This window comes from Phyllostomus hastatus, unplaced genomic scaffold, assembly GCF_019186645.2.
Source record: "Phyllostomus hastatus isolate PE091 unplaced genomic scaffold, TTU_PhHast_1.1 phas_contig_254, whole genome shotgun sequence".
Lineage (NCBI taxonomy): Eukaryota > Metazoa > Chordata > Mammalia > Chiroptera > Phyllostomidae > Phyllostomus > Phyllostomus hastatus.
Window position 1 is genome coordinate 18,175,413 of NW_025333810.1, and position 16,959 is coordinate 18,192,371.

The 16,959-nt window shown below is 41.7% G+C and overlaps 1 protein-coding gene across 5 annotated transcripts in view; it reads right to left on the bottom strand.

Moving 5' to 3' along the window:
• ZNF608 (zinc finger protein 608) overlaps positions 1-16,959 on the bottom strand; it is a 153,330-nt gene that overhangs the window by 48,289 nt on the left and 88,082 nt on the right. For all 5 annotated transcript variants that reach the window (XM_045837981.1, XM_045837984.1, XM_045837980.1 and 2 more), the window contains one exon: positions 9,087-9,342. In XM_045837981.1, the coding sequence (XP_045693937.1) occupies positions 9,087-9,342 (256 nt within the window). The remainder of the gene's footprint in view (positions 1-9,086; positions 9,343-16,959) is intronic.

A 16,959-nucleotide genomic window follows, 5' to 3' on the forward strand; every position in this document is an offset into this window, starting at 1 on the left:
TCTGTCCCTATTCTGAAGGAGCAGAACCCAAAAGAAAGATGTTTGCAGAGACAGAAAGGTGAGTGGCTTTGATTCTTCCCAGTTCAGAATGGATGCCTGACAGACAAATTTCCTCCCCTGGGTGTTTGAATTCCTCATATCTAAAAGTCTCTTTTAACTTCTTTTACTTGGGGGGAGGGGGGGGAAGCTGTAAAATGTCATTGTAGACACAAGCAGGAGAGAAATCTAAATCTTTCTATCATCCAGAGCAAAGTCCCCCACCAGGGCAGAGCCCCTGCCTCATGCTCTCTCGAGAACATCACTTGCATACTGGCTTTCTCTGGCTGAACCATTCTGATTTGTACTAAGGGGGAAATATCATTCCCTCTCTATCTACCATGGCTATAAACATTTCAAGCTATGCATTCGACCTAGAATCTCATCCCCTTTGTCATCAAAATGTCAGTGAGTCCCATGTCAGGAAGGGTGAGAAAGGCGTTCTACCCAGGGCATGACCATAGGGAGAGCAGTTAAGTGGTATGTGCTCCAGTGCATTAAATGTGTGTGTCCTTTGACTCAGCAGTTCTGCGTCTTGAAAACTGGTCCTAGAATAACGATAGCAAATTTACAAACACTACACAAACTTCATGCACACAGATACACTGTGTAGTGCTTCTGTGTATCCATCATTAGAGGAATTTATTTTCAAGAGGGTATGGTGGGGAGAAAAAAAGGGAGAGAAACATTGATGTGAGAGAGAAAAATTAATCAGTTGCCTCTCGTACACATCTGACCAGGGACCAAACTCACAACCAAGGCATGTGCCCTGACCAAGAATTGAACCGCAACCTTCAGTTTTGCAGGACGATGACCAACCGAGTCATGCCAGTCAGGGTAGAGGAACTTAAATTAAATTTTGTGTCCATTCCATGGAATATTTATCAGTGAAAAATGCTTCTTACAAAGTGTTATAAACATCAGAGATGCTTATGTTTTAATGTTAAGATTAAATGAGAAAGTAACATTCAAAAGTATATCTAACAAATGACCTCAACTAATTTTTTAAGATGCATACTGACAAAGCAGAGAAATAAGTAAACTAACAAATTAAAGTGACTGCCTATTCAGTGAAACTATAGATGATTTTTTTTCCTTCTACTTGGGTCCCGCCCACCTCCACCACAAAATGTCCTAAAATGACCATGCATCCTCTTTATAATCAGCAAATAAAAACCATATTGAAGATATGAATGACAAGGAAAAAAAGCATACTAAATATTTTGTTTCTCCCTTTTTTGTATGGTTTTTGGGCTAATAATAGCAAGACTGGAAGCTGAAATACAATAAATCAGATTTTATGAAGGCTTTTAAAAAAATCAGTGACAAAGTAGATTTCTAGAACTATATTTTCCATATTGTCTTGGCCAAACTTAATTTAAAAGTAACATATTCCTGACTAGAAAGCTACACTACTCAAACTTAAACAGGTATAAAACCATATCACTTTGTTCCATGAATTTATTCAACGTTCAACAAATATGTATGGCACCCTTAACTCTGCGCCAGGCGCTAGGGATCCAAAAGTGAATAAAACAGATGGGATTTGTGCACTTAGGAAGCTTACAGCAGAGTGGGCTGAAAGAGAGGGTTTGTATACATCAACCCAGCTGAAGCTGATTCAATTACTCCTGCCAAAATCAGATGCTAGAACTGTAAAGAATTTCCTATCATTCGGTACTTAAAAATAAAAACTCCAGTTATTATGCCACATCTCACTCCCTCTTTCCAAAGAACATTTTATGAAATATACACAAACTTTTGAGCAGTGATAGACAGAAATACAGAACACCGGTTCAAATTCACTCCCCAGGTGTGCTACCTGCTTCACACAGATGAATCCTTTTCTGGGTCTTCCTTATTAAAACATAGATGATAATAATTTATGATGGATTTTTTATGAGGATTAAGAAAATCATTAGTTGGCGGAGCAAGCCCCACACAATGCTGTCCACAGAGTAAAGTGCTCAACAAATCAACCATCCTTTCTCTTGAAATATATATGTTTACACATGTTTACAAATCATGAAGAATCAAGTAAGAAGATATAAAAATCAATGAAATGTGGGGTGGAATTTTGTGACAGTGACTGCTAAATGGGGACAGGATTTCTTCTGGGGTGACAAAAATGTTCTAAAATTAATTGTGATGGCTGCTTATCTCTTACACATTAAAAAACCAGTAAATTGTATACTTTAAATGGCTGGGTTGTGTATTATGTGAATTATATCTCAATAAAACTGCTATAAAAAAAGTCAATGAAATACTTTAATCAATATGTTCAGGTAAGCCAACAGCTATTATTTGCAACCGTAAGACTACTGGCGTTTTATAATTAGAAAATATATTATCAGTGCAAAGTATATTAAAAGTCTTTCAAGAAGAGTTTCTTACCAATTTCTTTACAGGGAAAAGAACAAGGAGACATGACAATACCACACACACAACTCTTATAAGGGGACTTCTTAAATCTTCTAGTACACCTAAGTCCGAAGAAAAGTTTGGCTTTAAATGCCTTACATTTTTTTAAAAGATTTTATTTATTTATTTTTAAAGAGAGGGAAGGGAGGAAGAAAAAGACAGCAAGAAACATCCATCAGTTACCTCTCCTATGCTCCCCATTGAGGCTGAACACGCAACCCAGGCATGTGCCCTGACCACAAATCACACTGGTGACCTTTCACTTTGAGGGAAGACGCCCAACCAACTCTGCCACACCGGTCAAGGCTAAATGTCTCATCAGTTTAGCTACAATATCAACCAACCAAACGGGGTAACAAAACACAGCGGGTTTGGAACTTACTGCTTCATCACTTAACACTTAATGCCACCACCAAAATATACACACAAATGACACAAAAGAACAAATGTTTGACCTAAAAACAAGCTGAATCCTACCCAATAGCAGCTTATTTTTCAAACTGACAAGTGGCGAAGTGACTGTCCATGTTCTTGTTTTCCAGTAGAGCACAGGGTCACTCATCACATCCGAATGTTGGCCATGTGACCTCATCATCAAGTAAACTGGTAGGTCTGAAAGTAAAGCGAAACCCTGGACACCGACACCCATGAGCCGTCCCCTGCTCCTTCCTCACTCTGTCCTTCATCCAGGAAATCTTTTCTGAGTGTTCACTATGTGAATACCCATCCTCCAGTTGTACTTTCTGATTTTTCTGTGAGTTAGTAACATTAGTCTCAGTGATCTTAAAAAAGAAAATGCTTGCATGATACATAGTTTTATAGTTATTTACAACATAAATCCTAAACCAACTTTATTTTTATTAAAAGAAATGTGGCTACTGTACACAGAATCATCAGAGGTAACAAGGACTGTGTATGGTCAGCAAAATCTCGGGTTTCATTTTCTGTGTGGGTTGCCCTTGCCACGCAAAAACGGGCAGCACCTGTGCAGTCCGGCCGGTACATCCTTTAGGCTGCCCTGCCACCAACGGTGATAAACCTCAAGGAATCACCAATGGTGAGGAATCTCAAAAAACCATCCACTCTTTCATTGGCAACCACCACTGCAAGATGGTCCAGAAAGCTGAAGACAAAGTTCACGGCCAACACATGGAGTGGCACTAGCTACTGTTTATTTCAGTCCCTCAGAACCTCTGTGGAGTTCGTGTTGAGGATCAAGGTTGGACCCTTTCTTCTCATTAGCACAGTGATTAAACAACACGCTCACCTGCCACACTGGGGCTGACTGGTCTCTGTTTAGCAAGGTCCTTACAGGTAGCTCATTTTCATTATTGTCCCCATATAGTCATCACTGGTGTGGCAGGTAATGAATGCAGAAGCAGAAGTGGGCATCTTATTCCCCTTTGTGAATCAAAGCTGAATCTATACAATTACCGGGAAATACTTCAATAAGTTGTAAGTCACTTAGTAAGCCTTGTGCCAACTCAATGCTCAGCTACTAAAAATACCAAGTGAGCCTGGATTGATAATCTCTCCAATCAAAATTTAAGAAGGAAAGTTCTATTCTAAGTAAGAAGACTGGTAAGTAAATACTGCAGAATAGGAATAACAATACCATATGTTAGATTTATCATTGATTACATGGAACCATTTGTCAGTTAATGAATTAGCCTGAAGCCCCCAATCCTGCACATTCAAATGCTGATCCTCTATGGTTTTAGAGATGCAGGAGAAGCACAAGTATTTAAGAACATCTCTGGTGGTTTAAAGATCGCTGCTTACTCTCCAATTAATTACTTTTAACACATTAATTCCCAAGAGCACTTTTCTTTCCCTGGAAAACACACAGAATATCAGGTGAAGGACCTCAGAAACAAACATTTCTCCTCTCACACCAGGTGTTAATAAGAAAGTCTTCTCAAGAAAACCATACTTAACTATTATATCATAAGTTGCCATTTGTACTTCCATTGTCTCCTCTGAAAAACCCCAGTGATTCTCTAAATACAATCCTTTATTTGCTACCTCATTAACTCCTTTAATACTCCTGGTTTTTGAGCGATTTCAAAAATAATTCAGCAGAGACCACACAGAAACAAAGCTACTGTGACTGGCTCACTGGAGAAGCAAATAGTAAGGTCCACCTGACTACAGTGATAAATTAGGAAGTGAAACCACTTAGCTGTTCATTAAGCTCCCCCAAACCTCAGTGGAGTTCACATTCAGGATCAAAGCGGGACCCTCTTTCTCATTAGCACTGTGATTAAACAACCATGCTCGCCTACCACGCTGCAACATCTTAACAGGCTCTATGTACCTTCGAGGTAAGCAGGACAGGTGTCTCTGCCCATTGCATATACAAGAAAATGAGGCAATAACACACGTTACTTCCTTAAAGGGAGAAGACCAAGCAGCTTGCACAGGACCAGGACATCCCTTCTTTCCTCTGAGACAGTTGTTCTCAGCTTTATTTGCATGTTAAAAGCCGCTAGGGGAGCTCTGAAAAACTACACCAACGTCAGGTCTCCAAACCAAGGGCAAGTTGCCCACCCAGACCCAGTAGATGCCTGGAAGTGATGCCAGGGCATCAGTATGTTTTGAAAACTCCCCAGGTAATTCAAAGGCACAGAGCTGAGACCCACTGTCCTACACCTGAGAGATGTTTTAAAAGTTGTCATTGGCAAATACTAGTTTTCTTTCTCTCACTTCCTTTTTTTCAGTGGCTTTGCTTAACCAATAGGAGAATGGAGGGCACGGGGATGACAGAGTGCCAGAGCAGTGGTAAATGACAGCCTTAACAGTGAACCATGGACACCGCCAAACCGAGTATATTCTCGGGAGACAAAAAACAAAAAAGCCCAATGAGAAACATGATTCAATAAAAATCAAAAGGAAAATACATTCACAAGAGCTAAAAAGCCAAGTTCAATACATATGTATTTACATACACTGCTGTATACACCATGTTTTGTCTGTTTTGTTTTATCCCCACCCCCAGAGCAAATTTTCAAACAAATAACTATACATAGGCATGTGTGTCCCAAATGTCAGGAATGAAATGCTAAGGAAATTCTTTCCAACATCTGCGAGTAATTTTGTACAATACATCATTGCTCCTATGCATGCACCTTAAAGCAGAAAGATCAGAGTGGAATGACTAAACATCCAAATGCAGTAATAGTTTTTCTCTCCTATTAAGTATGATCTGAAACCCACTAATTATTTCCAGAGGAAACTTCTCTGGAACACGTTATTCCTGAGCACAATTTGGCTCTCAGGCAACCAGATTTTGCGGACCGGCAGCACCACGAAGGGGAAAGTCTGCGACTAAAAGCCTCCTCATCAAATGAGGAAGCCTAAGCACAATGAGGTGTTCAGTGGGGATTGCCTATTCCCGTCTGGCTGTTCCCCACCACCATCCAAAGAAATTGTAAGAACACTCAATATTCCCCAAAGACTGAAGATATGAGCTCTTAAAATTTCTAGGATCTGGAAACACACACACACACATACACAACCTCTGTATGCGTGAATGCACATAAATTAGGTTTGTGAAAAACACTACCAGTTATACAATACCCTCAAAATGAAAATAGCAGGAAAGAGATTTTTATTCAACTCAATCTACAGGACATTAGTCAAGGCTACTGACAGTTTTATAACCGCTTGACTTGCTCTTTGTTCATGGAAGCTCATGCTAGAAAACTACTGAAGCTTACTTTCTCCTCTCCTGCTCCCAAATCCCGCTCTTCCAGCTCTCTAACTGTGTTTCTCCAAATGGGTTCTGTTTCTTTCTTTGTCCTCCCCAAAGGGAAAAATTAATGGTCAAGGGGGTTTAATTTTTAAACTGGTACAAGAACCTTAAAAACTCACTCTACTGAGAAAAAATGCAAATGGAATGCTCTTGAAAATGGTTGCACATTAAACACATCTTAGAGGAGTCAGGCCTTTACTGAGACGAGCTCTTCCATGGAGGTCAGAAGTTTAGTTTATTCAGCAAGAATGACTCTTAACAGCTCCAGCACCTCTTGTCATCACAGTCAACATCCACACATTCCAGTCCTGGAAAATGGGAGGCAGTTAAAATAAGGTGGGAGCTGCCCAAGGCTCTATTACTGAGCGTGAAAACTTTCTTTCTGCGGCTCTCAGACTGCTGTGTGGATGCATGAAAGACATCCACGGGGTGGAGGGACGGGGTGCAGCATATAAAAAGCAGGTACATGAGACTCAGGAGGCTGATTTTCAGAGAAGAGGGTGAACATAGAGTGGCTTTACATATATAGCGACCTTATAACAACAACAACAGCAATAATAATACTGTTAAGCTTTTCAAGCCCATGTGCAGAGTATCAGAATTCCATATCAACTTTATCAAATTTTTCAACACAGAATTTTTTCTAAATAATCTCATCTTTTATTAGAGGCTAAGGTTAAGAGTCAATACCCAGCAGACTTCTAAGCAAAGTAAAAAATAACCCCAGCCTTACAGCTGTTGCAGAAAGTTTGTGGCTAATTTTACAACATCTACCACCCGGGGAGGTCACACGGCAGGAACTTCATCCTCGCCCACACTGGAATAAATAAAATAATGACAAGCAATAAACTGACCAGTACTAAGTCACAGCTAAGAAATGGAAGACAGTGCTTCATCCTAATGAGTAAATTATCCAAGTACAGGAAAATCTTACTTTCAAGTTTACAAAATTAACCCTTACTCTTTCCAAATCATTTTCTGTTCCTGAAAATTGGCACCTAAACTAATTAACTGTGACCTTATTATGTCTTAAGTCCTTTTCTATACATTTCACACCCAGATACCAGTTCGAAGCCCTTCGACACCACTTCTGCTCAAGGGAAAACCTAAGGGAAGGCAGGCTGTGCGCAGTCCAGAGCGAGTCCAGGAGAGAGAGGCTTGGGCCCCACCCAGAACCCTCACGCTGGATGGCGTCTGAACGAGCAAGAGATCGGGAAAATCATAATTCCGGCTCCTCTCATATCCAGCCCTCCCAATGAGGTTGCCGAGTAGTGCTTGACATGGCTTCTCAGTTAAAAGTACAGAGGGAAGATTCCCCAAACGGCCAACATTTCTGAAGACAAAAGTACATTTTAACCACAACTTCCACTTGAGCAAACCAGAGAGCCCCCACATCTACTGCTTTCATTCCCTTTCTGGGGTTCCGTCTTTTAGAATGAAAGTTTACAATTCCTTTTACTGATTCCTTTTACTGATACTATTTACAAGTGTTTTATCTAATTATGAAATACATCATGTAAGAGTTTATTTAATACAACATGTAAAGATAAACATTTCTAAGAATTTTTTTCTACCGTAACACAGCTTAAACTATTTTCTGCCTTCAGATAATGATGTTTGCACCTTCAGATAATTACGTTTACAGAAAATCATGTCACCTGATTTTCATTCTTTACTTGTACTCTCTCCTTTCATTCTCCAGTTCGTCACTATTCTTAACCATTTTCTCTCAATGACTTCTTTCCCAATAATCCCTCCCAATATAGTCAGTCCCCTTTCCCATCCACTCAGCCTCGTCTGTGCATATTTTATTTTCTCCCTCAACTTTTCCGCCTTGTTACAAAGAAACCTAAACAATGACTTTAAGTCTCAGACCCTTCTTGTTCCCCTAATCCTTGTCCTTTCTCCTCTCCCAAAAGACCATGATATTAACAACTGTCACCTCCTTTGTCCTTGACCAGTCTCGCTTAGAAGAAAAAAACTTTCCCCCGTGTTCTTCATTTTCTTTTGTTCTCCCAGTATACTCTGGGGCATGCTTCTTCCTTATCTTTTCTATTCTACCATCCTCAAAGGAGCAATGCAGCTTTCACCTTTCTATTTAGCTTTCAGTGATCTGTTGGCCTCCATGGAAGACACTGGTCATCCGAAATACATAGTACTTTATGATCACGTTCTATAGATGTGACCAGCCATGGTCTGGATACATTATCAGTAAACCATAGCCTGATCTATATCTCCAACAGTAATCACAGATCAATCTTAATCCATTTCTCTTGTACCTTGCTTCTCTTGTGACTAATGGATTGCACTTGCCAAAAAGCCTGCTGGCTTAAGGGGTCTCCACTCAGCCATAGAAGAGAACTGACTGGCTCCTGGGGCTAAAGCCTTTGAACTTGGCCTCCTCATCTCTGAGCACTGGAACAGCTAGAGCCACATCATGGTGATGACCCTCACTAAATGCAAGAGCCCTGGCTCAATTCAGAAGGTAAATATAAGCTTTGACAACACAAAAATCACCCCATCCAATGGACAGATTCCAATGACACACCAAGGAGAAAATGAACTTGAGATCCGTTACTTTTTGATTTCCATGATAGCTCTGAGAGGAAAGAGTAACCCCTCACCGTGCTTCTCACAGTCCTTCGTGTTAGCACTTCAAGTGGAAAACCACCTTTAGGGACACCTGATTCATTCTGAAAGTAAAAGCAGCCATGAACAAAAGACAAACAGTATTTCAACAAAAATCCAAAGAGCACGAAAACCACTTTTCTTTCCTCTCTGAGTACCGCAAAGCAAATTCCCCACACAGGTGGACATAAATATATCATGGGGAAAGAGGGCACGAGGAAATATATAAAAAGTAAATTGTATTTACCTTCTTCTGTTTCATGCCACACGATCCCTTCCAAATTCACACTGGTCCCAGGTTCACAGGGCCCAAGACACTCAGGCTCTGTCACTACTCCAACTTCACAGGTATTGACACCAACGGAACGAGTCCGAACCAAAAGCTGTTCAACCGGTGCTGCAATATTGGATGAAGATGGGGAAAAGTAGGAGGGCAGAATCTGAGGCGTGAGACTGCTGGAAATCGGCGGTGGTGGTGCTGGCACTGTAAACAGGGGGTCAACCTGAAAGACAGACAGGCTTACTGCAGTGGTGCTGCATTCTGCGAGTTCTTTTTAATGCAATCTGTTTACATCACTCCTAGAATATATCACCACCCCAAAATCCATTTGCAATTATAATATGCTTTGAGTGTTTTAATGGTGCCAAAATATAAAGCAGAATAGAAATGAGCATTTTATTTTTTCATGCTGAAAAAAGCAAATATTGGAGCTCTGGCTTCCTAAATTATAGCCAGGCCTTTCATGTCCTTCTAAATTCACCCATAGACAAACTCCAGCCTCAGTAGATGTAAATAAAAGATGCTTTGCAAAATTAGGACTCTTTACCACTTGAAAATAAGATCTTATTTTCAAATTTACAGTATTTTCCAAAGGAGAAACTCAAATAAACACCATATATGCATCACTGGACATCTAAGCACAGGAGATGGACTAAAATTGTTTTCAAAGTACTTTATAAACCATAATGAATTAAAATCACTATTAAAATATATTAACATATTCTGCTGAATAGATAAAATACATAAACTTGATTACACACACTGAAACCCATAAACTGGATATTATTAGCATGTGTTTATTAAGTATCAACTCCTAATTAAGTGTTCTACTGTAAAGTTTAGCTGAATTCATATAAATGGAGAAATAAATGAATGTGCCCACCATCAACAGAATTTGAGTTTCTGCAATGCACAAGTCCTTAAGTGGTTGAACTTGTAAAGATCCCTGATGAGTTTAACCAAGACTCAACAGCCCTCTCTCTAAACCCAAGAAATGAAGTTGACAGCCAACACAAGACCTTGTGGTGCTATAATTCCTTCGCACCCCTATCCCGAAAAGAGCAGCAGAGGAGTCCTTCACCTAGAAAAGTTTAGGAGTCTGGCCGTAATGAAACGAAAAGCTATGTACATACTAAATAGGTAGATCATCAACCAACTCATTCACTCACTGGACCCATTTTAACAACTATTATGACAGCTACACAATAGCTTTGGCCCTGCTGACAGGTTATCAAATGTGAAAGAGCAAAATGCAAAAGCATGCCTGCACCAGGACTGCAGATCCCTATGTCTCTTCTGCACACAGACACCACCTACATATAAGGAACAACACCTTGCATGTTTTATCAGCTGGGCTAGCAAACTGTATAAAAAGACAAATAGAAGGTTGCTCTGGTAAAATGCCAGCCTAGTCTGTTGTGCACACAGCCCCAGTTAACCTTTGTAAGAAACCAACACTTGGCTACAGATGTAATATTAAATAGTTTTTGCTGTTTTTTTAAAAAATGCAAGAGTGCATTTCAAGATAAGTCACATGAGGAAGTGTGCTCCCTGGTTAAACAGCTGAAGCAGTCATCTGTGTGGGCTCCTTGTTCACATAACTGTAGGAACTATTTCTACAGTTTGCATTTCACTAAAATGATAAACTGACATTCCCTTGCCTGAGTGATTCAAGATGCAATATAACAGCCCTTCATCCAACTGCATGTTAAAGAAACTTAATTTCCTGCTCTCAAAGCTGCCATAAAACTTCTTTTGCTCCACAGTTTTTTATTGTTCTTCATTCTTGATCACAGAGCCCAAGAAAGTAAAGCACTTAACAGCCCCAAACCCTAGATCTGGTGATTTATGCTTTCGTGTAAATGCAGCTTAATGTGGATCAAAGTTCACACTGATAGTTCCTATTTTAAAACTGAGCTGACAAATGAAGAAAGAGGTTCTGAGGGAGAAAATTTAAGGGTGAGGGGAACCAGTGCTACTTTGTAGCCTTTATTACAACTAAAAGATTGTGTGTGATTGGAATTGCTTTCTAGAATTTTTTTTAAGGAAAAGTTAAAAAAACCAGCTACTATACTTTTTTGTGCATGTGTCCCAACAATCCCTTAATTTATCTAGTTAGTTGTGAATTGACTGAAACTTGATGCTACGCATATAAACTGTACAAAGTGCAACAATATTTCAAATTGTTCTTTGTATCACTAGATGGGCAGCCCACATTAATTCCAAGGGAAAGAAACATAGCTTCAATTGAATAAACAAGAAAGTGAAACAGAAGAGGCGGGGAGTCTTAGCATCAGTTCCCAGATCGGGATTCAATGGGACAAAGTGTGCTACAGAAGTTATAGGGACAGGGCATGTGACACTAGGGTTCTGGCCTCAACTATGACACACTCATTAAGCTTATAACTTCGGAGAATCATTTAACCTCACTGAAGCCCATATTCCTCAACTGAAAGATGTATTACTTGGTCTTCTAATATTGATGGTAAATCCTATCAAAAGGAATCTCCAGACTAAATCCTTACTTATATGTTAACTCTGCTTATAAATATATTTACATATGGATACTTGCACACACTCACCCATGATTGGGATATACATAGGTAACCCCAAAGATTACATTTCTACAGAATCTAGATGGCTTGAGAAGAGAGGCTACGGGTATCCTGGGCCTACCAGCAAGTTAACTGTGTTTATTTCCATCCACACAATCCAAGTGCGATGAAAAAAGTTTAGTTGATGACATTTATAGAAGGGACACTGCAGCCTTGTCCTCACATGTTTCAAAATGAGAAAGCTACAGTTCAGAGAGTTTGACTACATATATGAGCTTAATCATAAATAGCCCTCCAATGTGATAACAGTCTAAAACTCTTAAACCTGATAGGAAAATCCAGTATGTAATGTAATTTTAAAGATTACTCTTTGTTACATAAGGGCATTTTTCTTAGGCTTTCCATTGCACTAGCTTCCTCACAGTAGCTCAAAATTCCCATTTCACAGGCACGGGACCACCACGACCAGCGAGGGGAGAAAAAGGCGCTTTTCTCCACTGGGAGCTCTGGAGTTGGGAGTGAGGAACAAAACCACCGGGTGGTCTACTGGAAGCCCCTCTTCCCCGAGGCGCCAGTGGGAGAGGGGTAAGTAATCACAGCCATCCCAGAGGTGTTTTACCAAGCTGGTAGGCTACTTTTAAAACATTCCTTTCTTTGTCAACACAAAAAAATTAGGAAAATTTCTGAATTTCTACCATCTCTTAATATAATACCTGAATAATGTGCTACGCTGGGCCCAGATTCCTTGGGGCATCAGCTGACAGAGCCGAGACTCAGCTTCAGCCTGGGAGACCAGGCCAGGCATGGGCAGCGGGGTCTGGGCTCTTGGCTCCCCCCGAGACAACTGCAGGCTGTGTTAGGGAGCAGGTCCTTTAGCCCTGTTTACTGATTCTAGAGAAAAACGTGGCCCCTATTTGCACAAATGCGATAAGCTATGGCAGCCCAGGTGAAAATGAAAGAGCAGCCTCCTACAAGCAGAAACTTGACAGTAGGGTTTCAACAGACACTCAGAAACCAAAAAAAGAGGGGGGGGGTGGATGGGAAATAATTCAGAGTGTGGCTGAGCCAACTCTTTCTGCTGTGAATGCCCCCAGTGGGAGATATTCCCCCCGAAAGGTTTCAGTTCTGTTGTGTATCTCATGGTATCTAACACAAAACCACATGTACCATATGTAAAGCAGGACTTTGGAGGGTTTTTAATAGTTATTTTTGCCTTATATAGAAGATCAGCTCCACTGTACCCTGACTTCTCAGGTCACTGATCCCCCTATAATGAACCATAAGTTCTTCAGCTAATGAAGTTAAGACAGAGGGTAGCAACAGTTCTCATAAGGACTCCCTCAGGAGTGGAGGCAGTGTACACTTGGACTTGGTAGTGGTGGACCTCAAGTTGCATTGAGTTCAACTCCTGACCCTACTGGTACTTGTGGGACCCTAAGCAGGTTACCTTGCTGCTCTGGGTCTGAGAAGTGGGAGTAAGAATAGCGTTACCCACACAGGGTCACAATGAAGACTCCATGAAGTAATGCACGCAACAGGAATGCTCAGTATAGTGCTTAGCTCAGTAAACAATGGCTAGGGGAGAAGAAATGCCCCGGTCTAATATTACAGTTCCCCAACCCTTCACGCAAACTTACAAAGCTCCTTTTTATATCCTTGTATGTTTAACATAAATCTATAATCCCCTCCAAATGCATGGTTAAGTGCACTTAAAGTGTGTTAAAAGTATGAGAAAAAGGACTTAACCCTGAGAAGCTCAGCCTCGGGAAGTGCTCCTTCCGTACGCTGGCATCTGGCCGCTGGTCGGATGAGCCCTATAGTTCTACAAAATCCCGCCCACTAATCTCTCGTTGCAACTCTTTCATACACTGCTGCCTCCGAAGTCTCCTTTTACTCACCTGAATGCAATCACACAGCCATCCAATAAATTTCCACACACCTACTGTGCGCAAAGCACTGCACTCTGCTAGCAAAACAAGAGTGGGCAAAACTTGGGCACTAATCAAATAAAATCATACAGAATACAGCAAAACTACAACTGTTACTGCAGAAAATGCACCCAAGGGGCTGTCCATGGTGGCCTGCCATTTGAGGACAAATAGCAACATGTAGTGGCAGACAGTGTGGTGCAGGGTCAGTCTCTGGAGCTGGAATCCAGCTCTACCTTCAGTTACATAGCCTTAGGAGAGTCACTCGATCTTTGTGGGACTCAGTGGCTTCATCTGTAGAACGGAAGTGACACCTGGCTAACATAACTGCTACATGAGATCATCCAGACGATGTTAGCTCACGGCCTGGTGCAGAGTAGCACTGGTAGCACTCAACAAACAAAAGCTACTGTCGTTGTCAATATTATCGTTATTATGAACATACTTGAGACCTGAACTAAAAGGTAATCAATAGGTGTTTTGGTCCTGTAAGGCCAAATGCTGAGCTTTGCCACATTTACAGGCAATTCAAGAGAGGCAGTTATATATGAATGACCCACGGCCATGGACGACAATGGTGTAGGGATGGACTGTGGGAGGGGGCAAGACGGATAGGAGCAGTAACAGGGGCAGGGTGAAGGAGGGGGGAAACTGGGACAAATATAATAGAATAACAATAAAAAAGAGGCAGTTTTAAATACCTTTGGGGGCTACCCCAAAATAGTAATAATCAGATATTCTTTTAAGAAATCAGTGGGGAATTAGTAGTCAATTAACACTAATAACTGAAATAAAAGATCAGAACAGAGAACTGGACAGTTTTAGCAATGGTTCCTTGGTCAAAGCGCCTTTCAATCATCTTGATGGGACACTGATGTAACTATTACAGCCCCAAAGAGGAAAGCAGGAAAGCAGCCATCTCCAACAGGGGGGAGGAAAAAAAAAAGACCCATAAGTCTCACAGCTGGTGGTGGCAGCCTGTCAAACTGAAGAAAGTTAATGTCAAGAACAGACTTGAGGCAGTCTCTCACTGTTATTTTTGCATGATTATTCCCACGTGTTGGTGCATGCTGAGCAGTAGCCTGGCTATTTATCACTAGAGAGAGCCCAAGAGCATGGGAGTGGGGGTGCAGGAACAGGGGGAGACAGGAGGGGAAGAAAAGGTTATTTACACAGATATCGACACTTAGTGTGTATAATCAGAGGGCTGGGAGGGGGGGAAATCTGCAGAGACTCTGGCAATATTTTCTCTGTTCACCTTATTTCAAGGGTTTTCCAAGTGCTGATGAGCCAGGGAGGCTCCAAAGCTGGAGTGTTGGTGGCGGCAGCTTTGCATCACTTGAGAGGGGACTGTGCATCAGCCAGTGATCTCTTACAGTACCCAGACATGGACAGCAAAGGAGGAAGAGTCACCAAGGCCAGGCTGGGGATCTCCAGTGGGCACTCCTGCTCTGCTCAGACCCAACAAAGGGACAGTCAGGTGGCTCAGGACGGCAAGTGCTGCCAGGCAAGGGAGAAGGGGAAGCTCCAGGCCAGGAAGACAGGCAAGCCTAATGGAAGCTTCTTGCCCACACCACAAGGCAGGTCTGAACCCTGGTGGGGGCTTGCCCCAGGTTTCTTTCATCTGTGGCCACAAATCTCCACACACCTCTGGATTTTAACCCCTCAGTCCCAGGGTTCTCAGATCACCAAGAACCAGAATGGAAATGGCACTTTATTTTGCTAGTTAATATTTTTACATTCTATGAGCACATTGGGACATGATTACTTAATGCTCATATTTTCTCTATATTCTGGTATTTGGCCATTTTATGAGATTGCCCACAGTCACCTATTTAATTCAAAAAGCATTAGACAGAGACTGCACTTCATGTAGGGGAAATCACAGCTCTTTAAAGGTGACCACTGCGGCAGTCTCTCACTTTGCATTTAACCATCCTTTCTGCCTAACATCACTGCCTCATTAGCAAAGCAAGGGAAGGTTTTGCCCTGGCTAGTGTGGCTTGGAGGATTGAGCACTGGCCTGCAAACCAAAGTGTCACTGGTTCGATTCCCAGTCAGGGCACATGCCTTGGTTGCAGGCCAGGTCCCCAGCTGGGGGTGAGTGAGAGGAACCGCACATTGATGCTTCTCTCCCTCCATCTACCTCTCTCTAAAGATAAATAAATAAAATCTTTTAAAATTTTTTCTTTAAAAACTCTTTCCTTAAGCACTGATCTTTTCTCCATCCCTGAAAAACAAACTTGGAACAACTGTATTCGGTCATTTCTAACTCTGTCTCTCCTACAGGGAGACCTTTCCTTTTAGAACCATGATCAAAGTGACTTGTGCTTTACAGCTCGCTTTGGAAACGACAGGGGCATACCCTTACGAAGGGTCATGTACCAGGCACCACACATTTTCTATGTCCTTTAACTCTCACAACATCCCCACATTTTACAGAGGCAGAAACTGTAAGATCTCAGAGGATGGTCAACTTATCTAAGGAGCTGAAATTGAAGGCCAAACCCCTTTGAGTCCAAAGTGTATGAGCTTTCTTATAAAAAGAATAACAACATCAGCAACTACTGTTCAACACATGTAACACAGCAGGGAGGAGTTAGGGTATACTCTGCATTCTTTCATTCAATCTGCACCACAAGACTGTGAGGAAAGTACTCTACAGATAAGAAATGAGAAACTTGGGAAAAGTAACTTTTAAAGGTCATTTAGGGTCGGTGGCCGAGCCAGAACTTGAACCCACAGTGATGTACAACAAAAGCCAACTCTTCTAATGTGAAACAGAACACGGGTTGGAAAGAATCCTTCCTGCCAAGGTAGTTTTTTGACCCTTTTCTGTATGTAAGAAGCCACACACACCTTTTCTCACACATGGTTCAGAACCGTACATCACAAGTGTCCAAGCAAACACTGCAATCCCTTCAGAACCCTTACCTAAAATCTTCGCTGAAACCAAAGCTCACATGTGTTTTGTTGTTATTGTTTTAAAGCATCCAATTCCAAAAGTTACAACTACTTACAATGACTGGGAATTGTATGTTTTCTCATTCCCAGGTGTGAAGGCCAGAGACTGCCCTAAATAAAAGTAGCCGCTCAAGTGCCTTTAAAGGGCTTAGCCTCTGACCTGGTAGAGCCTGGCCTGGGGATGCACCAGGGCTCTGGTCCCACGGCCAGTGGGGCCAAGACAAATGCTTCCATTTCCAGCCAGGACTCCTGCCACCCTGAAATTCAGAAGGGCCAAACCAGGGGCTCTGTGGTGCTGCTTGGGCAGGCAGCCAAGGGGAGTCCCTGACTGTCAGTGTATTACTCCAGAAACAACCCTACACACAGGTCCCAAAGCAGAGGCACAGACAGGCC